The sequence below is a fragment of the Amphiura filiformis genome, chromosome 4 (assembly GCF_039555335.1).
Source record: "Amphiura filiformis chromosome 4, Afil_fr2py, whole genome shotgun sequence".
NCBI lineage: Eukaryota > Metazoa > Echinodermata > Ophiuroidea > Amphilepidida > Amphiuridae > Amphiura > Amphiura filiformis.
The window spans coordinates 26,370,003-26,396,234 of record NC_092631.1 but is presented as its reverse complement, the minus strand read 5'-3'; the positions used below and the strand labels follow the sequence as shown (position 1 = coordinate 26,396,234).

Genomic DNA, 26,232 nt, shown 5'->3' with positions numbered 1-26,232 from the left:
TGGCATGCGGGGTCAAAGGTTCGAATCCGGGAGTGCCAAGTCAAAATTCTTCTTCTTGACTTTTTCGGATCTTCTGTGACTTCCGATAGCAAAAAACCTGGGTCAGTGTTAGGGTTAATAATATTATCAATTTGAGACATAATTTGCTTTGATTGAAGTTGACGCAGGTAAATAATAATTATCATATAACAAATATTATCTTGGCATAAAAGTCAAATGTTTGTTGTATTCCCGGGGTTGTATTGGGCTATTCCTGTTAACCTACACAACCTCTATGGAAGACATGACCTAAAGGCTTAATGTACGATTTCCTTCAAATTTTAAATTTGTCATTATATACTCAAAATGCTGAAATAATACTAGTAATAATTATCGGGAATGGTTTCTGTTAATTTAGAGCTGAAATAACGAGGTAAAGTGAAAGAAACACTGCTTGTTACTTTGGCCGTTTAACACGCAGTTCTATGGGAGGACATAAAGTCATAATTCTAAATTATGACTTTATGTCGAACTTTGCTCTGTTTACCTGCAAACACAAGAAATTTGGCTGAATCCATTTAGGTGCAAGTTGTGACATGTAAACATTACAAATATGCCAAAAAATCAGGTTTGAAAAAAATTAACCAAATTCATATTATAAGATCGTACATTATGACTTTAATCTTCCACACAGGGGTTGTGAATTTCAAATGGGGTTACCTGAATGGATAACTCCATTTGATATACACACCCTGTGTGGGAGATTAAGGTCATGTCTTCCATGGGGGTGTATGGATTTCAACTGGAATAGCCCATTAGATTCTACTGATGTATTTGATAACATTAATCGCTAACACCAGACAATGGTAAATTCTGGGTGCTTAAACTATTTCTATTTCTACAAGTTCAAGGTCCACTTCATAGCTAGCTCTTAATTACCAAATTTTGATAGTGAATTTGCCAACAGAATTTCCACAACTATACTTACGAAAGTCAACTTTTTGGTAAGTTTGATTAACTTACGTTTAATTTCATTAAACTTCATATCACAGTACTCATGTTATTACTTCTTATTATGGTGACACATTTGTAATGCAGCTAAAGAAACAAATAATTTGGTATATACTTATCTTTATGCGGTGTTATTTTACTTGTGCATTGATATTATCAACTTGGTTAGGTTTATTTACTGTAAATAATTTGACAACATTTACTAATTCTCAAATTAATCAACAAATATATATCATCACTTTTTCAGAACAAGATGTTAAGCCATGAATGCTATTTGGACTTATTTTATGGGTGCTGATTTGACATATCATGAGCATTTGGGGTTTGGAGCCAGTGGTACAGTCTACAGAGTCACATGGAAGTCTACAGAATTTGGCACTATTGAAGCTGCTGCAAAGAAGATCAGATTTGAAGGAGATATCTCAGAGAAGCATAAACGAGAGATTGAATTCCTCAAGAGACTAGATCATAAGAACATTGTCAAGTATTATGATGCTGTTATTGAGAAAGAACATGTAGTGATTATAACTGAATATGCTGCGAAGGGATCTTTGCATGGCTATCTGAAAGATAGAGACAAGCTTCCTAAAACTCTCCTTCAACGGTGGATCTATCACCTGGCTTGCGGAGTCAACTATCTCGAAGAAAATAAGGTGGCGCATTGCGATTTGAAATCGCCCAATTGCATCATAATGGCTGATGACGTCTTAAAGATTTGTGATTTTGGTATTGCACGAGACCTTACCAGTACCAAGACTACAAGAAGTGCCCACAAAGGAAGTGTAAAATGGCAGGCACCAGAGATTTTCAAAGATGAAATACTTTCTCCAAAAGCTGCTATATATGCTTTTGGAATCATCGTTGGGAAATGGTATCATGTGAGGAACCGTATAAAGGCTTTCGACCCGAGAGGGTGATCTATCAAGTTATGGCAAATAGTCTCCGTCCAAAGATTCCTGATGATTGTCCCCAATTTTTGAGAGAACTAATAGAGAAATGTTGGCATCAAGATCGCACACAGAGACCAGAAAGCATTGAAATACTTAGACATGTGAGGTGTGAATTCCAACAAGCTCTTGGTCTAGATGAAGCTGATGGTGAGTAGTTGCTTATCCATAGTATTCCGAAACTTATGCAATATTTACATTAATTTAATTATATTATTTTTTCTTATATTCACCTTATTTTCTTATAATAAAATTCTCATTTGAATGAACACGGCTGCCAACAGCTGTATGCAATCCGACTACGAATGTATTTTTCAAAGTAACACACATCCTTGGCTAATTCAATTCTGTGTTGAGCACACACAGACATTCATCATACAAACAAATAAACATACCAAAAAAAAAAGAAATTAGCATTAATTGTTGGTACTGTTATCAGAGCACTATACTGTAATGCTCCATGAACAAATTTCCAAATACTGGTATTTTATTTCGCTTTTAAAAACAAGTGTGCATGTAAGAAGAAAATAAAAATATTTTTACTAAATAAATCATTTCTTTCATGCAAGTGATATGCTTGTGTTTTTCTTTATTTTATTTTATATTAATTAATTCATAAATTTTGTAGTTAGGGTTATAATTCCTTATATTTTTTTCATGTTCTTCGTATCATGCCTAACAAGGAAAGGTCTTGCTTTTTATTTATTTTGCCTCTTATATTTTTCTTTATTTTATTTTTAATTACGGTAATTAATTATTTAATTAATTGATCGATTAATTTTGTAATGGGGACCTTGCTCCCTTGTATTTTTTTTCATGTTTCTTGTATCATGCTTGACAAGATGTCTTGCTTTTTATTTATTTCGCTCTTTATGTATTTCTTTATTTTTGTTTTAAGCGTATATCATTATAGCGTATATCATTAAATTTCAGGATGGTAATGAGAAAAATATTATTTGGTACCAAAAACGTCTCAACAATCAGAAAATTCGAGTTAGTGATGGGTTAAGGCCCTTTAAACCTGTAAATGGGAGAAATGGCATCATGAAAAAAGGTATTCGTTGATTAGTATTGCAGGAAAAAACACGCCCGGATTTTATATTTTTTGTGACTTGTAAATCCGAATTTGACATATCCTGACTCATTCAGACTTATTCTTGACATATGTGATACGATCATGCAAAAATGAGTCTGATGTCAATCAAAATCAAAATTCATTTTTCAATCTCATTATATGAGCCATTAATTCTCAGAGCTTTATTTTGCTGAAACCCCCATCATAATTAGACTTATGGTTCCAGAGATATGGCCATTTTAGTGTTGCTCAGAACAATAAAATACAAAGGAAGTTGAATACTATTATTGATTATATTTCAAAATCAATATTCACGACATCCGACTCATTTTGCTTGACCACATCGCATATTTCGATCCATTTCGATCCATTTCGGCCTGTTTTGACCCATTTCCATCCATTTTGATCCACCTCACTAAATAGTAATTCCCGTTCACTATTATTGCACTGAGATGTGTACAGTATTAATATTTATTATTTTACACTTCAGGGTTGGAATGGAAATTGAAGCACAATATTGTTACTTCGGGAGAATGTCATTTTGTGGCTAGTGACCACCTGGCTATCTGTAGAGAACACAGTGTGGAGGTGCATCATGTGAGCAGGGAAGAGACACATCTACTGTACACCCTGACATCTGATGAGTGGAGAGGTGATGTGAGACCACGGGGTGTAGCAGTTAGTGAGTGTATGCCAGGTTGCATATTGGTGATATGCTACCAAGTCCCCTATGTGTATAAGTTCCCATGCCACAAAGCATCAAAATATGTCAAGAAATATCGGATCCATGGTAGGAATGTGTCGCCATGGTGTATTGCAGCTAATGCCAATACAGCTGTGATTGGTGTATATCATGGAGCATCAGTAGTTTGCAGTTTGCCAGGGTTTACTCAGCAAAGGATTGTAGACCTTAGTTTAGATCCATATGATCTCACTATCAGTACAGATTACTTGCTGGTAATGGGACTCCATGAAATGGTAATCAAACCAATGGGAGATATGGGTCAGGATCTGTGTAGAATAAAACCACCTGATGGTTGCAACTTCCGCACTGTATCCTACAGGAATGATGCAAGGCAGTTATATGTTGCATGTTAAGGGGAATAGGAAAGGGTGTGTGTACAAATACACCTGGGAAGGAAATGGCACACCAGATTATCACAACACTGGATGTGTCATTGATGATTTGGGTGAAGTGTGGGATGGACAGTTGTCAGTCACATCAGAGGGAGTATTTCAACTTGCACTGCGTACATTATCTGGCATTGAAATATTTAGTTTAGAATAAATAGGACCCGTCATGGGTGTTAAAAAAGTGCAAATGAAGTGCTAAATCCATGAGAGTGAAAATATGAGTTACCTATTTAAAAAAATATCAAATATAAACCGGGAACTTATCATGGGTCAGTCTCCCAGTGCGCATCAATTTAGCCTGGTAAGTTCAGTGGTGTATACATACTGGGCATTATTTTTAAAGGTGGTTGACCTGATTAACAGCCTCATCCCTCCACTTTACCTTCATCAAACCAGGAACTTATCATGGGTCAGTCTCCCAGTGCGCATCAATTTGGCCTGGTAAGTTCAGTGGTGTATACATACTGGGAATTATTTTTAAAGGTGGGTGACTCAATTAACAGCCTCACCTCCACCCCCCACTTAAAGCAGATATTGGTATCGGGTGAAAGCGCATAGTTTTTCTCATAATTCAAGTGAAATGTTTGGCCTAAAATATATTTTGTTTAAGCAGTATGAACAAAAGCATGTTAGTTTTGTGGTACACCACCCTGAAAGTCATGTGCATGTGCAGTGTCCGAAATAAGGAAAATATGGAGGTTGTCCAGAGGACAACTTAAAGCAGAAATTCTGCTTGTCCTCAAAACATTTTGGTTATCCCCAAAATGTGTCATTAGAGGTAAAATATAGTGGTTGTCCAGGGGATAAGTACTTAGCTCAATATGGTTGTCCCCAGTGATTTTTGGACAAGAGGATTTAAGCGCTTATTTAGAACATTGTGCATGTGAATGTGGGCCACTTTGATACACATTTTTGCTTCTAGGATCCAAACCACTGGCGCGCGGTTAACATTAAACTTGGAATAAGAATATGGGTGATGGACCTCAATGTGAGGTAGAAACAAATGTTAAAATAAGTCGTCCGGGTATTCTGTCGGTCGGACATCCGGGCTATCTCTAGTCTCGGGCCCAAACTGCATGTGGCTCACGGTTTGTTATGAACAACAGAAACCGACTGTGAAGGAGGCTACATAGCGATGTTGCTGGAGTGGCATTCAATTTCGGAAAAAACAACACTCGACCATGGAATTTAATTTTAAATTTGTCAGTATATAAACGGTAAATCAAGTAAGTTTCTTTCACTCTGAAGACTAAGAAACGGTTGTTTGATTCCACTGACTATTTGCGGTCGAAATTTACATAACACCAATGACAGAAATCATCAACAAAAATCGAATCACGGACTTGTTTTCACTCGAACATCATCAACCGGAAGTGACGTGACACGGACCGACAGAATAGTGCAAGAACATAGTAAATGTCATTTTTGGTTTAATTAGTTTTATAAGTGGATTATGAAAATTTAGGTGGTTCAGGGGAGAGTGCAGCTTGTCCTTGAATTATATTTTTTGCAGACTTTGAGCTTTTGCTTTACTTGTTGCATACATTTTTGTTTTTGTTAAGTATCCCCTGTACACAGACTTTCAACCATTCATGTAGTAATATGTATCTATTTAATTTTGTATTTATTTTTGTGTTTTCTTTTATACTATGAATTATGTTGTATAACAGGAAAAGGGAAGAACTCTGTGTTTGGACTTACAAGGTGTTATTCTTTAAATTTCTGTGGTCGTGCCTGTGCGTATCGCGTACACGAGCGTAAATGCAAAAGCAATAAACAATCACGCTGATTGGCTGATCAGCGCACTTGACAACAAGCCCATTGGTCTTCGGCGCTGGTAGCGTGCACTAGGCGACCTTGTCACTTCTACGCGATCGCAATTCACACCAGCGCGCATACCCGGACCACGGAACTTTCCTGAATAACCATTTGCTTGCTTGTATTAAATATATTGTTTGTTTATAATCACTTTATTGGTAATTCAAATAAATATTATTATTATTAATATTTCAAGGGATTTGCAGAGATTTTTCAGTGCAAATGTTTTGTCTAACTCCCGGGTGGGCTACTTTACATTGACAAGGGAATTATCATGAATATGTACTTTCAAAAGGCGCCTTAAACTTGTGTAAGCGTTGATCTGAAAATGCACCCTTCAACAAGTACTGCATGGCAACTGTCATTCCTATACCCTAAATAAGTATTGCATTATTTTATTCCATCATTTGGCGGAGGCGCCCTATTTAATGTTAGCTTTGGATGTTTCATTACTTTATTGATTTTTCACCTGAATAAGTCGGGTGGAAAATAAAGAAAATAATTAAATATTCAAAGCTAACGATAAATAAGGCGACTCCGCCTTATGATAGGTAAGTAAATGATTAATTTCTACACTCTAAACCAGTTATTTGAGACCCTGTTTGAGACAAAATCCCTGATTATGCAACTGGAATACACTTAAACTCACAAGCAAAGAAAGTTTACCTGATTTCATACAACTTTTTATGGACCTGAATGGGCTTTAACTTGGATCCTAGAACATGGATGATTTATTGAACAAGGAATACTTTTTTTCTCAAATTTGCTTATTTTAGAACACCATATTCATTATCAGTGCTTTGATCTTGAAAATCCTTTTTATTTTAATCTTTATTCATGGATGATACCCACTAGTCAATGACCAGTAGCTCCCATGGGTCTATTAACTGCACTGCCAAACTATCAACAATTATGATATTGACCGATTTGATCATAATATCTCATGTCTGTATCATACAGCATGTAAATAATCTACTCTGAAAGTTGCTATCCTTGGTGCCTATTGTTAGTCTGATGCTATAACATTCATCCATACTACGCTGAATTTGACAACCTCAATCATGTGATGAGAAAAATATGGAAGTAATAAAGGTGAATGACTTTGTTCTATCTTCATTTTGATGTCAGATTTTCAGGCATGATACTGCATTTTACTGAAAAAAACTGAAAATGTGTGTGAAATTGGGCAAAAAGTACCAAAAACTGGCTGAAATTAAATAAATTTGCAGATATTTTTTATTAGATTGCTTTCATGTTTCAGGAACACATCTATGTTTGTTCCAAAAATGGAAAAAAAATCTGAATAATTTTTGATTAATTTTAGGGTGAACTGGTTCAGAAAATCACTGCTAATTGCTCTAACTGTTGCAAAAGCAAATGGAGCCAAACATTTGGGAGGTGTTTTTTTTAGAGGGTGTGGATTTTTGGTATGGGATGTGTTTGTGGGTGTACAGCTGTATATACTTTTCTTCAAAATGATTTTTATACCAAATCTGTGTATATATTTAGATTCCTTTCAAAAATTCTATACTTTTGTATGTTGTACATAAATAATTAAGAAGTTGCAGTACTTGTATATAATAATGCATTTCTGAGACCATGTATTCAGAATATAGTCCAATGTCTTATGAGCATTTTGCCTTTGCATCAAAGGCATAGCAGTTTTGTCACCTATCCAGATGACATTGGCATGTCAGAAATGCTAGTGAATTGGTGTGGTCTTTAATAGTGACATTGGCGGCTTGGTAGGGTCAACAATATGAAAACAAAGAAATACAAAGGTAACTGTTGTTGTATAACTTCATTTGAGGAGGTTTGAGGTTTATTTTTATGCTTATTTGTGGTGGTCAAATAACATTGGAAAGTACTAAAAGTATAAAACCTAAAAAAACGGTACTTAAATCTGTAAAGAATATTGTATAAGTTGACCAGCTTTATACTACTGAAATAATAAACCTGTGATTCTGTGACACAATGATCATGTCCTTTTGACCTACTTGTTTTATTCAGCCTCAAACCGTATTGTCTGGGCCATATCTCAATGTGAATCAAAGAGATTACACTGGGAGAGTCCGGAGTCCATGCACCTTGTGGCTGCCAACATATTGTATCTTGGATGACATGTACACTACCCGATTCATGTTGCTGCCACCCTCAGAGGTACACTGCTGCCCAGCTACTTCACTGGTACTCTAAAGTACCTGTGTGGGTAATGTAGAGTACATACAGCAGAATCACATGTGCAGTATACACACTGGTACCTGATTAGTACTGCATGCACTGGTACTCTAGAGTAGCCACAAAAAGTAGCTGGACAACTGTGATCTTCTTTGGTTGTCAGCAGTAGGAATCTATAGCCAAAGTAACAAATTCTCGATCATGAGAGGATGTACCTTCTGCGTCAGCATACTTTTCATAGAATAACACGATCGCGCGACCTGCATGACCGAACCGTGACCTTACCTAGCAACGACCGTGTGATTGGTCAATTCTCAAAAGCTGTGTTTGCGCCGTAAGCGCCCGGTATTTGCGTGAAAGTACGCCGACGCAAATACCTGTGCGCACTCCAAGTTGGCTCTCATGATCGAGAATTTAATATTTTGGCTATAGTAGTGTACTTATGATTACATGTTGAATGTTATTCCAGTTGAAATCCACACACCCTCTATGGAAGACATAACCTTAACCTTCCACACAGGGAGTCTGAATTTCAAATGGGGTTACCCTAATGGGCGACTCTGTTTGAAATCTACACCCCATGTGTTGGAGATTAAGGTCACATCTTCCATATGGGGTATGGATTTCAACTGGAATAGCCCAAAGGAGGGGAACTACACCATAGTTTAAAAAAAATACAGCACAAACTTTTTTGGATTAAAAACATCCTGTTTTGCCAAATGAAATATAACTACAGGCTGTATCAAAATGTTTGGTACTGTTGAATATGAATATGACTACCACATAATTTGTTGATTGTCATATTAACTAAATATTATGGTCATTTCAAGAAGACCCTATGCTGCATTTAGAAGAAGCAGACTTTTCAAAAACATCAAAATTGATTGGTACCAATTATTTTGATACAACCTGTAAATCCTAATCCTTTAGTTGAAACTCTCTGGCAGTTAATGTACAATTTTAATATTTGGCAAATTTTTTTTGGGAAAAGAACCAAAAAGACGTATTTTGGTATGCTGTGACAATCAAGCCCAAAGACTTGTGCTAATGTCTACGCATATTAAACAAAATGAACATAAAATTGTAAGATTTTAAATGCTTAGACTTGTGTCAAATTTTTGTATTTTGTAGCTGTAATTGTCAGAAAACATGCAAGCCCTTTATATCTAAAACAATGGCAAAATTTTGCTTTTATTGCCAGTTAGTTCCAACTGTTTTATATGATATAACAGGATATATTTTTTTATTCCCAAAAGTTAGTGCTGTATTTTCATAGGAGTAGTGCACCTGCAGAGCAGTAGTGGCACAGCAAGCTTAATTCATTCAAAGAGTCAAAATGAACCAACAAGCAAAAGAAAACCACCAACTTTTGTCTCAATTGCCAACTGAACAAGTTTTGTCAATATATGGTTATATAAATTTTCACCCTGATGTGACAGTGATGCCAGTGCATATTTACTTGAGTGCAGCTTCAAATCGCTAGCGTTAACTCAAAACGCTGTCATACACTTGCACACGTTTCAAGATGCTGCATAGATGCACATGCGAAACATCTGCCTCTACACATTGATGTCACTGCTGCATCAGGGTGAAAAATGGTTTATACTTTGATCAGCTCATAATCGGCGGGAAATGTTAGGCTTTTACCACTATCCCGACAAATAGATCCACATTAAAGAGTGATATAGTCGACCTATCTGGTCTATTAAAAACCTCGCGTCAAGGTTTTGCCAAGTTTTAAAAATAACGGTTACTTAATGAAATAACGGTTAGTTCATGAAAAAGAAGAAGTGAAATTTAGCAAAAAGCGACAAGGTTTATTTGCCCGTAAGAGAGCTCTATTGTTCCGCTATTGTATCCGCTATTGTATCCACTATTGTATTCTATTCATAAAAGCTACTGCAAGGATCGCAGCAATCCCTGATATCGGAGGTGTGTTCCGCCGGCGTTTGGCATTTATTAACATTCAAGATGCTCCCATCCTCTTACATTTATAGACTTATTCGTGCTTTTTATATAATATTCAGAAATTGCAATTATGAAAACTACAAACTTTGAAAGTGAAAATATATTACCATCGAAAATATATCATACTTAAATTCTATAGAATCTATAGAGGCATTGCATGTGATGTATCATCCCGTAAATATGGCAGACTACTCAAATGCATTCAACAAAAGCATGATTGCAATCTACCGTGACAGTTCGTCTCACACACATAACCCTGCACTACGATCAAATAGGTTGATGACAACATTTGATTGAATGGACTGTACTCCGCCATAACTACGGTGAAGGACACCGGTTCAAATCCTTTGTTTGGAGCCAATCAATAATTTCATGCAGGGCCTCTATAGATACCCAACCCAGAAGTGCCCATTTATTTTCTAATTTTTTGTAATCGCGCCCAAATATCCCCGCAAATATCTTATACACGGTTTTATTGATTCATTTTGGGCTTGTCAAAGTCGTCAAAAATGGCAACATCCATTGATAGCAATGGTTGAGTAAACATTGTCTAAACACTAGATAAAAAGACAGCTTTGTACTACAGAGAAGATGTGAGGAAAAGGAGATAGATCCAGCTATCCTCAAACAAAATATGTGTGCTGCCGCTCATTCAAAAGTAATCACGCTATTCAGGTTTAACAATAAAATACAATAAAGGGGTTCAAACTCATGATGGGTGTGATACACAACTTGCCGCTTAATAGTTTTAAGGAAAGGTCAGTGTCTGTATATCATCGTACTATGCATACCATGCATGCAGACCCTAACATCCAGTTATATTTCAAATAAAATATGACCAAAGTTCCATGGCAAATTATAATTTCTGACGCTTGTTAACTCTTTCAACCTCTGATACAGACTATTTTCAATTATCAAAATATCTTTATTAGGTTTGCAGGAAATGACAGGAAAATACATACAACAATAAAATAAACATGATCAACAATCATCCCTTTTCTAACAAAATCCTAAAACACTCTCCCTAAATAATTATAATTTGAAATAATAACACCTATTCATTTATTCATTATAAACCTCTCGCAAACTGGAATGTGTATGTGGTGAATTGTAATTTTAATAACGGATATATGCTAAGGAAACAAACAGGTACTATAATATTATTCAAAATCAAGAATAATATCAAACAAATCCTCCTACTCGAACAGTACACTTAATTTAGGCCCGGGATTTAGGCCTGCATTATGATTATAGACCTAAGGTAAAAATACTTGAAGAGATAACAAGAAACCTTTCATGCTTGGCCACTGTTAATCATGTTAATCGGGAAGTGACCTCTTGAAATGATATCATCAGACTGATCTTTATGTTATTACAGTGCGGCCCACATACAATGTTCAACACAAAGTGAACAATGTTATAACTTGGAGGGCTAACAACCGGTACCGCCAAATTCGACTGACGTGTGTACAACGTGAGAAGCTATGAGGAAATTGAACATTCGTTGTCTGATCATGCATGTGTTTATGGTTCGGATAGCGGTTACTTAGCAGCTCTCGCCCGCTTGGGTTTTTGAATACACTCTATATATAGTCATCAATATGTCGTTTCCAGTCCCTGGCTGAACTATTGGGTTTAGCTAATATTTTTTTTAATAATTCTTTTACCCCATGCAGCTGATTGGGGTGGTTACGGGTCGTTAAAACCACTAACCGCGAAATGAGGATATCGAACATAGGCCCCCGCAGGGCTACAAAAAACTGCTAACCGCGAAATATGGATATCCAACTAGTTTGCCCCTTGTAGGGCTACAAAGAACTGCTAACCGCGAAATATGGATATCCAACTAGTTTGCCCCTCGAAGCTTCAAAAAACCACTCATCGCGAAATATGGATATCCAACTAGTTTGCCCCGCCGGGCTACAAAGAACCATTAACCGCGAAATATGGATATCCAACTACTTCGCCTCGCATGGCTACAAAGAACCACTTACCGCGCAATATCTTTTTACCTCAAAAAAAGAATTAATATCTACCAAAAAACGCGTTTCAAAAGCGTAAAAAGGGGCCAAGTTTAAAAATCTTTCCTGTGTGGCTTTTCACCCTTTTTTAAACTTGGTCCCATTTATGAAAGTTTCTAAAGACCCATACTGAAGTCATCTTTAGGCTACTTGTTTGTTTTCTTAGTTGTCAGTGTTCATTTTGTAGAGTAAATTAATTAATGTTCGTGCTTGATTGAAGTTTTTCCGTAAAGGCGTTATAATGTATTTTGATTTAAGCAAAAGTAGCAAATACTCACTTTGTTAAATTCTTCATCGTCTTGTGCGATTCTGCGCCTTATGTACAGATGTAGGGCCTATAATATGTAACAGGTTGACAGACAGTCAACTTGCTAAGTATATATAATACTCTACTACTCTTTATGAACACGCAATATAATGAAACATAAACCTTCAAATGTTTTTGATAATACATAGCCTACGTCATATTGCACCGCTTTCGAACAGTCTTAAACCTAATTGTTGCATGTAGAAATTAGGACTCATTCTTCATGTTATTACGGTACTACTTTACTGAATGGGACCAAGTTTAAAAAAGGGTGAAAAGCCTCACAGGAAAGATTTTTTTAACTTGGCCCCTTTTTACGTTTTGAAACGTTTTTTGTAGATAAATTGTTTGTGTTAAATAAAATGGGCAAAATATAGGACTTTAATTAATAATTTGTAATACTTCTGACGAGTTGCCACAAGAAAATTCTTGAAGGAAAATATATTGATATTAATCCGCGATGTTATAAGGCCCGCCGATTAAGAGCTGATCAAACTATAGTTGGTTACCTTAATATTTTTGTGTAAAAACTAACAGTAACAAGGAAAAATATAATATTATGAAGAAGTATAAATCACAAACACTTTTTCCACCTATCTTCTACTCGAAGATTGTTTGGTTGAAGTTCCAACCCCAAAATTGTCACTGGGTGCTAATTATAAGTCTGGTCTCTATTAATATACATGGCAACATATATTAGAGTGTCCCAAAATTAGTATTATGCATATGACAGTTGCCATGGTATCTTTGAGCAATGACAGTATGTATATAATAACAATCTTTTCCTGATCAACACAAAATCACTCTTTGTTACAAACTTTAGATAACAAAACTTAATATTGGACTTTGATGTCTTTGACAAGATTGTGCAATGTACTGACAGGGCATAATATAGCCCATATCACATTACACAATCTAGCCACATTGCTCATGTAACTATAATTGAAGACAGAGATAAAAAAAAAAAGACTAGTTTGCCTCTGACGTCATCTGTCAATCAAACTCGAGCACGGTTTGTTTACAAGTGGTGTGATGATGAGTTGCTGAACACGACGGTAAAACCGGGCACCTTATTGTTAATTTTGCACCTTCAAACATACAAACCATCTCAAAAGTTAGGTCTTTATACTTAATAGGTCTAGGTCTTTATAGTAGGAAACTTTCTTTCCCGAAGGCACCATGTCAACAATGCCTATAGGCACCATGTCAACAATGCCTATAGGCACCATGTCAACAATGCCTATAGGCACCATGTCAACAATGCCTATAGGCACCATGTCAACAATGCCTATAGGCACCATGTCAACAATGCCTATAGGCACCATGTCAACAATGCCTAGAAAAGTTGCTTTTTGCTGTGTAAAAGTATGAAATTTTTTGCCATTTTCTGCTATTCCTTTTCTTCGATCGGCACCAGGTAAATCAACATTCTTTTTACGCGCTATTAACCTTGTGATGGTGCCATGTAAATTTAACTTTACACATGCAATTATACCAGTCCTTGATCTCAATTATTTCAAGCAAACATGGTTCTACAGCAGAGATTCTGTGTAGCTTGGTCAATGTGAAACATATTAAACACTAAAATACAGAATAGTAAAATATCTTTTGAAATATCCATTTCTAAACATACCTGATTTCTGAGCATACTTATTACCTACAAATATTGAATACATCACAGGTAAAAAATCTGGATGACTTGTCTGCAGTCTGTATACTCCAGCTCTGTGTTTGATATTGGTATGAAAGTTCCGATCTCACTTCTTTGCATCTTGCATTGAATACAGCAGGCGGATTTCTTTCTCATAAGTTGTATCCTCTCTATCAAAATAAATATGGATAAGAAAAAAAAACCCCATTATGATATCTATAACTACTCAATTTGAAACCTTCAGGGTGCATCCAAAAATACAACGTACATTGGATAAGTGATACAGGCAAAGTCACACAACAACATCATTCATTTTCAGTCCATCAGTGTATTTATACCATGCTCCAGGGTACATGTATTACCTTAACAAATGCTAGTAAATATATCACTAAATTTGACTTAAAATGTTTAGACAATTATGTATATTAGAGTGATGAGGTGCAACATTACTAGTTTACAGAATGAGCTATTAAAATTGATTAATTTCAGGGGTGCAAGTTTCCTAAATTAATCATGAATTCAGGATGTTTTTATCTTACCTCTCCTGTACAAAAAGTATAAGAAAATTCAGATATTTAGGATTGTTGCTAGGGTTTTAGGATTTTCTGTTCATGCCTACTTTTATCCTTGTAATTTGTATGAACATTTTTAATATTGCTCAAGACACCAATAGAAATGGCATACATGTATTTGTAATTTTTTTTTTTAATTTTCACTTCAATTATAGGGGCACATGCCATGATATGCCTCTATATACTATAACACTACGCTATTTTTCAGGATTAGCGCTGGGGACTTCCTCATAACAGACCTATCTATATACTTACTCAGCTGGAGTCTCTAGGACAATAGGTATGTCATTGAATCGAGGATCATTCATAAGTCTTCTGAATGTCTTCAAACCAATGAAGCCCTTGCCAATGTTTTCATGTCTGTCAAGATGGCTGCCAACTTTGCCTAAAAATATGGGATAGTGAAAAGAAAGCACATGGGATAAGGAGAATAACACATAAATTTATTTCTTCACAAAATCCCACAGATGCCAAGTGTCAGTTTATTACGGAGACCCTGATTAGATGTCATGAGTTCTGTTGACCCCACTTACTTTCAATGAACTAGGCTATCCCAGAGACCACATGTTAAGTTGTTAACCCTAACGTACACCCATAGATACCACAAAATACCATGAAGAAAACCACTACGCATGCAGTCATCCCAGGGTTTGCGATGACGCAATCAACCTGAGTGTTATATGCTCACGGCATTGCTGCCCGGGCAGCATTACCCGTGTAGCTACCGGTCCGTGATCGTGTGCTTGGCATGCAGGGGTGCCAAGTGACTTCTTTCTTCATCTTCCCTCCTCTTTCATTTCTACTTTAACTTCCGATAGCAAAAAGCAGGGTTGGGTTAATGACAAATCATAAAGGGTGTCTTAACTTTTCCATATCTGGTTGCTCTTTGAAAAGACAACTGTATAAAGATTCAGAAGTTTATCATTATTATGTTCAATATACCCCCAACCATTATACTTCTAACCCAAATCTCTTACCCCTGACCCTAACCTTAACATTATTAGTTACCCCTTGTTTGTTCACAAAATAGGGAAAATATCTATGGTCTGGAGCCATATTCTATGAAGCCAAATTTTCCCTTATTTCATGAGAATGAACAGGGGGGGGGTAATGATTTTATCCTTTAGTGAACATGAATTCTATTATATCTTTCACCTTTTTTAAAATTTACTGAAGGAATTTAGTTTGATAATCTTACTGATGAAAAGTAGGCTAGTTTCTTCCTTGTTTTTTTACCAGAACAGCTATGCTGCACGTGAAGTATGCGCCCTAGTCTTAGGATATTGCGTGAGTTATGTTACGCATACGCGCATGTGTTAGCAAGTAATACAGAAAATAATTACCTTTTACCTTAATTTCCCTTAAATATTTACCTTTAGAATCATTGAGATGTACAGCTTTGAGGTATTTCAACCCAACAATCTTGTCAAAGTCATCCATCATGGATTCATAGCCAGACTCTGTGGAGAGGTCAAATCCTGAAAATAGAAATGAGAATATTTCACATTAAATGACAGATTGATGATGAGAATCATTTTACAAAAGGATTCATATTTGTGACACAACCTGCTCCATGGGGGAGAGGGGGCAGAGGAGGCATTTTTGAAAATTGAGTTACTATAATTATATACATGTAGGCTATATCATATACTGAAAACACCAAAGGTCTAACATACTTGGTTCTAAAGTTCTGAAGCTTTGTGATGTGTATTTTGTTATATGTATTTTATTAGGTTTTTTATTTACTCCATGTTTTTGCCTTTATCTCAATTTCAAATTTGCTGCCTTTGGCATCCATGGACCAGATTGTGTCACATTTTAAACACATTATTATTATGCCTGTGCTCACAGGTGAAAACAACTTTTCTGACATCATTTCTTTATGAAAAATTAAAAAAAAATATATGTATGCATTTATACAGCAATTTTTTTAGTGTTTTATATTTACTGGGCTGCACTAGGAATCACATCAGTTGGCTACCTATGGTATTGAAGCACATTCATTATTACTCTCCCATTTTACACCTGGGTGGAGTGAAGCAAGCAAGATAAAATTTCTTTCCCTAGGAACACAACACATTTCCTATGATGGAGTATGTAAGAACCAACAACCTTGTTATCATTGAGTTGAACACCCTGACCATTAGGCCCAGTGCATTTTGTGCAACTTGATCGGTGATACTATGGGAGCTTATGGAATTAAAAGCAACCTATTTGTGACCTGCTTGCACAAAATGAGCGTAAAGTCGCAAGTTTGTAATTTTGAGACGTTCCAATTGTTGAGTTGATGTTGATGTTCTTTGTTTGAAGGTACATGTATTGGCAGTGATATTCACTCGGTCGGACATCCGGAACATTGTCCCCTTCGTCCCCTTTGCACAAGCGTGCGCATTAACCAGCTCCAGAAAGGGGAACTGCACATGCGCACACTAGTTTTACAAGGCTATTTCCCCTTTGTGACATCAGCCTGACCAAGAGAATGTACTTTGTGAATGGGGACAGAATTGAATACAGAGTACAGCATATTATGTCCCTAGGTCATACCACTGACTATACAGGTGTTTTCAAACAAAGAACAGTATCTCAATAGCGGGAATGTCTCAAAACTCCCAACTTGCGATTTTAAGCTCATTTCACAGGAGCAGGTCACATTTCAGAAATGGTAAATCTAACTTGGATGGAGTTTTATGATAATGTGGCGATGGGATAAATTAATTTTTGATTCATTAAGGGAATGGGTATGAACGTTTGGACAGTATTTATTGTGGGACATTAGAGCACATCAGACATATCGAATTGCATTCTGAATACGAAGAATGGCCTTCTAATATCAAATAATTTTGATTTTTTGAAATTCGCAATGTAATACACATTTTATGGCAAATCATTAAACATTGATATTTTTGATATTTAACAGTACTCAAAAGTAAACTTTATAAATCTGATGATTTCTACCTAAAGTGTATGTAGGTGGGATGAAAAGCCGACGATCAATTGAAAATTTTGACCTTTCAGATTGAAGATATGGATTTTTTTCACCAAACACCAAAAAAAAAATTAGGTCTTTTTGGGAAAAAAATCCATATCATCAATATGAAAGGTCAAAATTTTCAATTGATCGTCGGCTTTTCCTCCCAGCTACATACACTTTAAGACTATATCATTAGATTTATAAAATTTACTTCGAGGACTGTTATATCTCCAAAATGTGAAAAATATCAAATTTTAATAATTTGTCATAAAATTTGTATTATGTTGTGAATTTCATAAAATGAAAATTATTTGATATCAGAAAGTCATTCTTCGTATTCAGAATGCAATTCGATAGGTTTGATGTGCTCTCATGTCCCACAAAAAATGCTGTCGAAACGCTCAAAACGCTCATTCCAGTTCCCTTAATAGAATTGAGGGCACGGAGCAGCTGGCTCTCGATCGATCAATCATAATGCGCACCGTTGAAATACAAGTAAATGAGTTTCACTCTCTCTGGACTCATTTCAAATTTATATACATGTTATACAATCACCTGCTGCAAATGCATGGCATGTGTCCAGACATACACCGACCCGTGATTTATCCTCAACACGGTCTATGATGCCTCGCAACTCTTCAAATTTTCCTCCAACAGTATTTCCTTGACGGCTCATATTTTCGACCACTGAAAAAAAAATTATAAATCTAACATTACAACACATGTATTGATATTTATTTTGAGGCATTTTCCCTATGAATTCCTGCCTTACATTCAAGTGTATGCCAACAGAGCCCTCAAATTAAGAGCTCATTTGAACAGGGTACCGATGTTCTTTTCAGGGATCATCTCAAAATGTTTAACGACCCAAGTTTTGGACATATTTTGAGTGTTTGACAATCGCGTCTTTGGAACGGGAATCAACAGTGAAGAATTGTGTGAAATTCTGTGATTACTAGACTGGTTCTCAAGTAGGCCTACTCGGATGTTTCAGTAGTATCATGGGACTGCTTATAAATCTTCTCTGACAGACTATTATTATAAATGAATTGACTGTTTTTTAATACTTACCAGTCATGACACTATTTGTTTGTTTATGCACCAAGTTGAGAGTTTCTCCAATTTTGTCCAAACATTCATCCACTGATATCTGTCCACAAGTTGAACCTTAATTAATTGTTGATGAAAATGACCAAAAAAATTATAATAAGGAATATATTATAATTATGCAGATATTAAAACAACAAATAAAGATGGCAACTTTATTGGTCACACACCAGCTAAAAATACATTAAAACTAATTTATTGAGAGGAACCCTCCCCAACAAACCAACAACTCAAAGAAGATATTTCTTTCCAAGCATTTATTTATATATAGAATTGCAGATTCATACGTAGTGGTAATAACAATGAAAATTATTAATTTAAACTTCAGACATCAGACATCAGACATTACGTCAGACCTTGGTCTCCCCGAAAGACAAGGTAGACAAGTTGAAACAGTCCGGAACAGTCTACAAAATTGCATGTGCTGATTGTCACGCCACGTACATCGGAGAGTCGGGCAGGAAGCTAGAAAAACGACTTGTAGAACTTAAGTCGAAAGCGGCTGGCTCTAAATCGGCTGTACGAGAACATGTAAAAGCGAGCAAGAACACGCACCAAATAGACTGGGACAACGTAAAAGTACTGGAGAAAGAAACAAAAGAATTTCCCAGGAGGGTCCTGGAAGCTATTCAGATCAAGCAGCAGGGGCCTTCACTGAACCGAGACACAGGATTGGAACTAGATCCTGTGTGGGACAACCTGATCAAACCCAGCGGCACCAGGGGCAGGAAACTTCCGACTTCGGTGACGTCATCAAGTGTGATGTCACCTGATCAGGTTGGTCTCTTAACCGTTTCCATGAAAACATCAGAGCTAACAACATCGGCTGATGACGAGGAAGTTCCTCGAAAGCGCTCCCGGTATGCGAAATAAACAAGTAGTGTTGAAGTTTAAATTAATAATTTTCATTTATTTATATGTTCTTACAACTGAACAGAGAAGCGAGAATTTGGTATCATCAGGCCTACATACTGCCATTGTTAAAGGAGGGTGGTCAACAATGTTAATCTCATCCCTACTTTTTCTACATCATGATTGAGATTTTGCTATCAATGGATTTTTTTTCATTGACCATCTGAAATAATAGGGTTAAAAGAAGTTTTTGCAAGCTAAAATGTGTTGAAAGTGGGTAAATTTTGGCACTCATGAAAAGTGAATGCAATTATATGACATAATGAAACTCCATTATGAGGAGCGAGGGCTAAGGTCTAACCATGGTGGAAATAGCATGTGATGAAATCAGACCATCCTCTTTCATCAATCAAAATAAAATCTTTGTAATAACAACAAACTTTTAAGGTTGGGTCTGAAAGGACAGAAAAAGTTAAACACTATTATTACTGGAACCTTCAAAATTTACATTCTTTGATAAAACTGGAATTGTCACTGAAGCTATCAATAGATACGATACCTGGATGGAAGTTGTACAAAGCCAGTCCTAATTTTTCACATCTCTTCAATTCATCTGTGAGTGTATCTCTTGTCTTCTGTAGTGTTTCTGGGTTTGGTGAGCCACAATTCAGGAGATATGAACCATGTGGTAAAATATGCCAAGGAGAGAACTTATGTTCCTTGCATGCTGCACGGAATTTCTCGGCAACCTGCATGGAAAAAAGAATGTTAGCAGCAGATTTCAGTTCGTGTTATTATGATCATAATTAGGCTATAATTGACATTTATTGGATTTCTTATGTCGCTTATAGGAAGAGCAATTACCAATATCAAGTCTATAATGGCTAGCATGCCCTATCATCGAATCGCGAGCAGTTAACTTCAAGCTAACTTTGACACTATGTTGCTAGCCAGAACTGAAAACTAGTACCAATTTGTCAAACATGACAATGCAGGGCTAGCAATTGTTTAATGGCGCACTGCGAATACTAGTATGATATGGGTATAAAGCAGTTATTTTGCTTTCTTCTCGTACTGCCCATCCTTGGGTCTCATCATGGCAATTTGTCAGACAAGATACAATTGCATAAGCCTCCAGATCAGAATGAATGTATACTCAAGCCAGTCACCTGCACATAACATCCTACAGTACTATAGCTGTGTAAGAGGCTAGCTATTACATTTGAAATTTCCACACTCATCCTTGTTGAATATGACACTAGTATAATAATTATATCTCAATTTCATTTGAACTACATGTATATGATAGTCAATCCACTGAATCTAGGTTGAATTTTTATTTTAAAATCCAACCGAGAACTTGAAATTGATAAGATCAAGTTTCAAAACCATGTTTCAGGAAATTTTGCTGGAATTCTAAAATCATCTATACCATTTGAGGTTTTTACATACATTCACGCAGAACCAGAACACATTATTACTAAGTGTACCTTATCGTCCAAAGGTTTGGCTTGCCACTGTCTCTGTGAGCGAAGAAAAAGAGCAAAAGATTTGGCTCCAATTTCTGATGCACCTATTACAGCCTTGTCAAGTCCACCTTGAGGTTGAGAGAGATAGAAAAAAAAATCATGATTGTTTATAGTATTGAGATATTTCTGACAGATTTGTTACTGACAGAATGTTTCACTTATATTTCAAGTTATAACAGAAAGTGTAGAAATTTGATGATTTCTTAACTTAACAACCAACCAAGTTTCTATACAGCAAAAAATACTACAATTCAGCTCTAATAATCAAGACTGCAGTGTCTTAACTTTTAAAACTTTCACAACACATGCCAACCAGGCAAATAATTCTAATAAGTTACTAGCCCAACTGTCAGTGGCAAATTCTGATCTCAGTAAAATTATTATTTGTCAGATGAATGGGTACTTTAGATATTTTACTCAGACCCACCCAACTTCAAGATGTGTGTGAATGTGTATATCCCCACTAAATATACTACATTATGGTGTCATGGCAACAAACCTGTAATTCCCATATGAGCACCCACAAACTTCATCCCCTGCGAATACACCATCTTTGTCATTCCTTGTTCAGACTCAGTAGAAGCCGGGTCTTCACCCAACTCCTCCTTCACTGTACTTGTCACTTCAGTTTCTCCTCCTTCCTCTCCTCCTCCTTCAGTCTTTACTGTCTTCTTTTTTCCTTTGGTTTTAACAACTTTCTTTGAAACTGTCTTCGCATCCCCTTTTCCCGAGTTGGTCTTGGTCGAAGTCTTTGATGCTTTCTTTGAGGGTTCCTTGTCTTCTTTCTTCACTTTCTTTGCAGGTTCTTTGGTGGATGCTTTTGTCCTTTTCTTCACTTCTTGATTTGAAGATGTCTCTTTACTTTTCTTTGCAGGTTTCTTTGGAGATCGACCTTCTCTTTCTTGAGGAGGTTGTGCTTTTCTTTTGTTTGCTCTTTTGGGAGATGAATCAGATGATGTACCTTCTTTAGGATGTTGTGGCTTTCTTTTGCTTGATCTTTTGGGAGGTGATGCAGCTACTCCTTCTGGAAGAATTGTCTTTCGTTTGCTTGCTCTTTTGGGAGACAATGCTCCTCCTTCTTGAGCAGGCTGTGTTTTTCTTTTACTTGCTCTTTTGGGAGGTGAGGTACCTCTTTCCTGAGGAGGAGATGATATACCTTCCCCCTCTTCAGAAGGTTGTGTCTTTCTTTTGCTTGCTCTTTTGGGAGGTGAGGTACCTCTTTCCTGAGGAGGAGATGATATACCTTCCCCCTCTTCAGAAGGTTGTGTCTTTCTTTTGCTTGCTTTCTTGGCTACACCAGCATCACCATTCTCTTGAGATTTTTCTGGTTTGGTTTTCTTGGTTGATGTTGTCTTATCATCATCCTCTGAATCATGTTGCTTCTTAGGTTTTCTTTTTTTCGGCGCCATCTAGAAATTAGTAAATTACAGTCTGCAAATAAAAAACAGATCAACATGTAAATCACAAGATGATAATCTCTGCAACTTTTGGTACCAATAGTTACTTGCCATGGGATGGATCAGCGGCTGCTATATTTGTACTCCCCCCCCCCCCAACTTGGACTTTGCCACAACCCTCATAGTCAGTATAAACATTCAGGAAATGTCCAATTTCGAGGCAAAATGGCTACTTAGGCCCATTTTTTTATTTTCATGTGTGGAGGTGGCAATGGGGAAGTAAATTTCTAGAGGAGAAATAAAAAATGTGCCTAAAAATAAACTCCTTGGGGTACTCAAGTTTGGTTTAGGTAGAGGAGAGGTGTGCCGGTCCCGGGGTGCTGGTGCCACTGAGAAGTTGAATGCGGATCCATCAATATACCAATTTTCAAGAAATTTAGACCCAATGACCCAACCATGCATCCATTAGTGCCAATCTGGCTTGAAATGTGTGTGGGGGGAGGGGCAATCAACCTGAACTGTCAAAAAGTGGCTGAAAAGAACAAAAAATGGGCCATTTTGCCAAAAGGTCCCCCTGTATAAAAATACGGATCCTCAGTTAAAGCCCTGTGGTTAAATTTGGGGGCAATTAGGGTTTGAATGCTGCTCAATTTTGGTCACTTTGCTACACAATTTTGGAAATGTGTAGCAAATTTATGCCATAAACTTAGTGAAGTGTACAAATGTAACAAAAATCAAGTAGTGCAAGCTGATAATGCTACGCATAAAAAATGTCTTACGTCCAATGCTACAAGGGTTCCACTTTAGAGAGTCCCACCTGCTTTCCCACTGCTTATTTCTATATTCTGCAGTATCTGAAGTTTATGATGGATAAATTTCCATAAAAATATGCTTGCATTTTTCCGGTAAAAAATGATCAAATATTTCAAAAAGATATTTTTAAAAAAGCTCGGAATGAGTGAAGTCAAACTGCTCTGTAGAGTGCACACTGCACACCAGTAAATACAAGTCTCCTACACCCTGGGAGGAAAAAATCAGTGTTTCAAACGCGGAAACGTACAACACGACTTAATTTAATACATTAGAAAAGGCTTAAAACCCAACTATTAGGCCCTGATTCATATTTAATCCTCATTTAGGCCTGGGAATTAGATTGTCTGTGAAAAATGAGAAGGATCTGACTTTTTATGACAATTTGGCTAAACTTTCAAAATGCATGCGCGTATTTTGGGGCTTTAGCGCCAGCCCCGTGGTAAAAGCAGGCGGCCAAAATGAAGGGGCGGCGAAAGAAGAAAGGGTGTCAAAAACAGGGGCGGCAAAAACGAAAGGGGCGGCAAAAAGAATTAGTAAATAAAAAAAGGGCGGAAAAATTTGAAAAAGCATGAAAATTTTTGAGAAAATGGTACTTTAATACATGAAAATGTGCTGCTTTTAGGGTGCTTGCGCCTGAAACCCTTTTTTTTTTTTTTGCTCTTCACTTTTCAAACGACCGAGAAAAAATTGGGTCAACCTTTTCGGGCTGTTGAGGAAGGGGCGGCAAAATTTAATTTTCTTCAGCACCCCGGGGTTGGCGGCCACGGTACACCACTGAAATGTGTTACATTTCAGAAACACCAAGCTATTCATTAGGTGGCGTAAGCTGTGTGGGCTATAGGGCGATCTAGTCTGCATTTTTCTGCGAAAAAATGCTGGACTCCGTATATAATTACTTCAATGGATGTCTTCATCTGACCTCCGACTTGCAAAAAAGTAAGTTTTGAAGAACTGAGTCGATCGCTCTGGAGTCAAGAAAATGACATTTTCCCAGACCCTGTTTGTACACAAAGTCAATAGGGGCTATTTACTGGTGTGCACCTTGTAGTGTAGCTAAGGGGCTATCATTTTCTTCGGATGGGGAAGGGGGGAGGGGGGCAATTTTTGGAAGGAAAAATAGGCAAGGTCATACAATTGACGAAAATGTAGGGATCGAGTCACAAAATGACCACAGATCTATATAAGTGTGTCTATTTTATTCAAAAAGACTGATTTCAATACAATTTTAGCCTGTTTAGGGGGCAAGGTGTATCGGTAGTGGGGGCTGAGACGAATATGGGGGTCATAAAATTGTTGTTGCCAAAATGGGGGGGGTTCACAATTTTATTACAATGCCGACTTTTTGTACATTTATAGGACCCCCTTCCGAAGAAAATGATAGCCCCCCTAAAGATGGTTGTCACGCACCCCTCGATTGCAAGTCTGTCTTTTTTTTTGTTTTTGTTTTTGGTTGATTTGTATGGCGCTTTCAACTACTAAGGTTATTTGCGCCAGTACTCACTCCTTTGTCAAGTTGCACCTGTATAACTCCATTCAGTCACAATCGTAATTTACTGCTTCACTGCATCTTATTGATTTCTATCCTTTTCATGTCTAGCTCGTTGATATCTCCTGAGTATCTGCTCGTACACTAAAATCCAGATTGTTCCTCTGTCTGCGTGGTAAAAACCAAACGGTGTCTCTTCAGAGCCACACCAGGCTGAGTCAGCCGAGGAAGGGCTAAAACGTGGTCAAATTACTTTGCATGATCCTGCGCTAGCTTGACTTCCTCGCATCCAAGCCTGTTCCCCAGAGCCCAAGTTAGCGTTATCCATCCGACACCACGTGGAGGTTTGGGTTGAGTTGCCCATGAGCAATTACTTTGCCAGCTCTCACGGACCTTGCCGGACTGCAAGTCTGTCTAGCACAGGTTGCACTTTTATATTTGGTCGCTGGCCGCATATCTCCCCCCCCCCCCACACACCCCCATGATTGGATAGATCTAGGGCTTGTTATGTGGATACAATTATGATGTTTGACTGTATAAGCTTTATTCATAAATAGTAATACAGAAGACATGTCTCTTTATGCTTTGAACTTTATTAACTTTTTTAAATAAGCTTAAACATTGTTAAAGTTAAGCTTACCTCAACTCAAGTTTTCCAATCTGATACTGAGACAGTGATATATATGTGCATATATATTTAAGATTGTTTAATGTTAGGTTACTTTCTAAAGATGAATCTACATACCAAGCAAGTTTTAAATGTGATCTTCCAGTCCACACACTCAGTCCGATTTTATAGCATGCTTGATGATCAATCGATCCAGTGTTTACATCCACTTTCGCGCGGTTACTAAATACAGCCCGTCTCCTGGAATAAAATTATAACTTGTCCCAGGCGGCTGGAAGTTGCTGGTATATTTTATAATGACATTTTGAGAAAGAAATGAAGCAAAGAAAGATTTCATAATAATGACATTTTGAGATGGAAATGAAGGAAGAACAGTAAAATAAAAAAAGAAAGAAAAAGAAACAAGATGCCAAAAAAGAAGAGAAAAATGACAAAGAAAGACAAAGATGGAAAGACATAAATATTATTCAGAAATAAAGAAAAAAAAAGTTCATTTTATCCTTAAGATTGGGTATGTGTTCCAATTGACTAACTACTAGAATTGAGAAAATGAAATTTGGTCAAACATATAATTTTCGACTTTGTCTCTTGTATATCAGTATAATCCCATCCCCGTCTCGCCTCGTCGGTTTCGCCTCATCTAGAGGGCAAATGTGTATTTGTTCAAAACAGGGATGAAAATCCTTTTTGACAAAAAGCCTTTAAAAAACAGTTTGAAAATGACCAGAACGACCCAAAAATTGACTGAAAATAAAAAATACCTAAATCTCGACTACAAAAAAGCCTGA

The 26,232-nt window shown here is 36.8% G+C and overlaps 2 protein-coding genes across 2 annotated transcripts; one reads left to right on the top strand and one right to left on the bottom strand.

The window, feature by feature from the left end:
* Positions 1-1,253: 1,253 nt before the first annotated feature.
* LOC140150086 (uncharacterized) lies at positions 1,254-1,907 on the top strand. Its single transcript, XM_072172088.1, has one exon. The coding sequence runs from the start codon at positions 1,254-1,256 to the stop codon at positions 1,905-1,907; it is 654 nt and encodes a 217-aa protein (XP_072028189.1).
* A 10,420-nt stretch (positions 1,908-12,327) lies between these two features.
* Positions 12,328-25,685, bottom strand: LOC140150085 (uncharacterized). The gene is made up of 9 exons (XM_072172087.1): positions 25,562-25,685; positions 21,620-22,551; positions 21,082-21,188; positions 20,151-20,340; positions 18,704-18,799; positions 18,188-18,319; positions 16,035-16,139; positions 14,917-15,046; positions 12,328-14,259 (listed from the first exon to the last, which is right to left on the bottom strand). Exons 2-9 carry the CDS (start codon positions 22,527-22,529, stop codon positions 14,196-14,198), a joined length of 1,734 nt encoding a protein of 577 aa, XP_072028188.1. The 5' UTR covers positions 22,530-22,551; positions 25,562-25,685; the 3' UTR covers positions 12,328-14,195.
* Between the last annotated feature and the right edge of the window lie 547 nt (positions 25,686-26,232).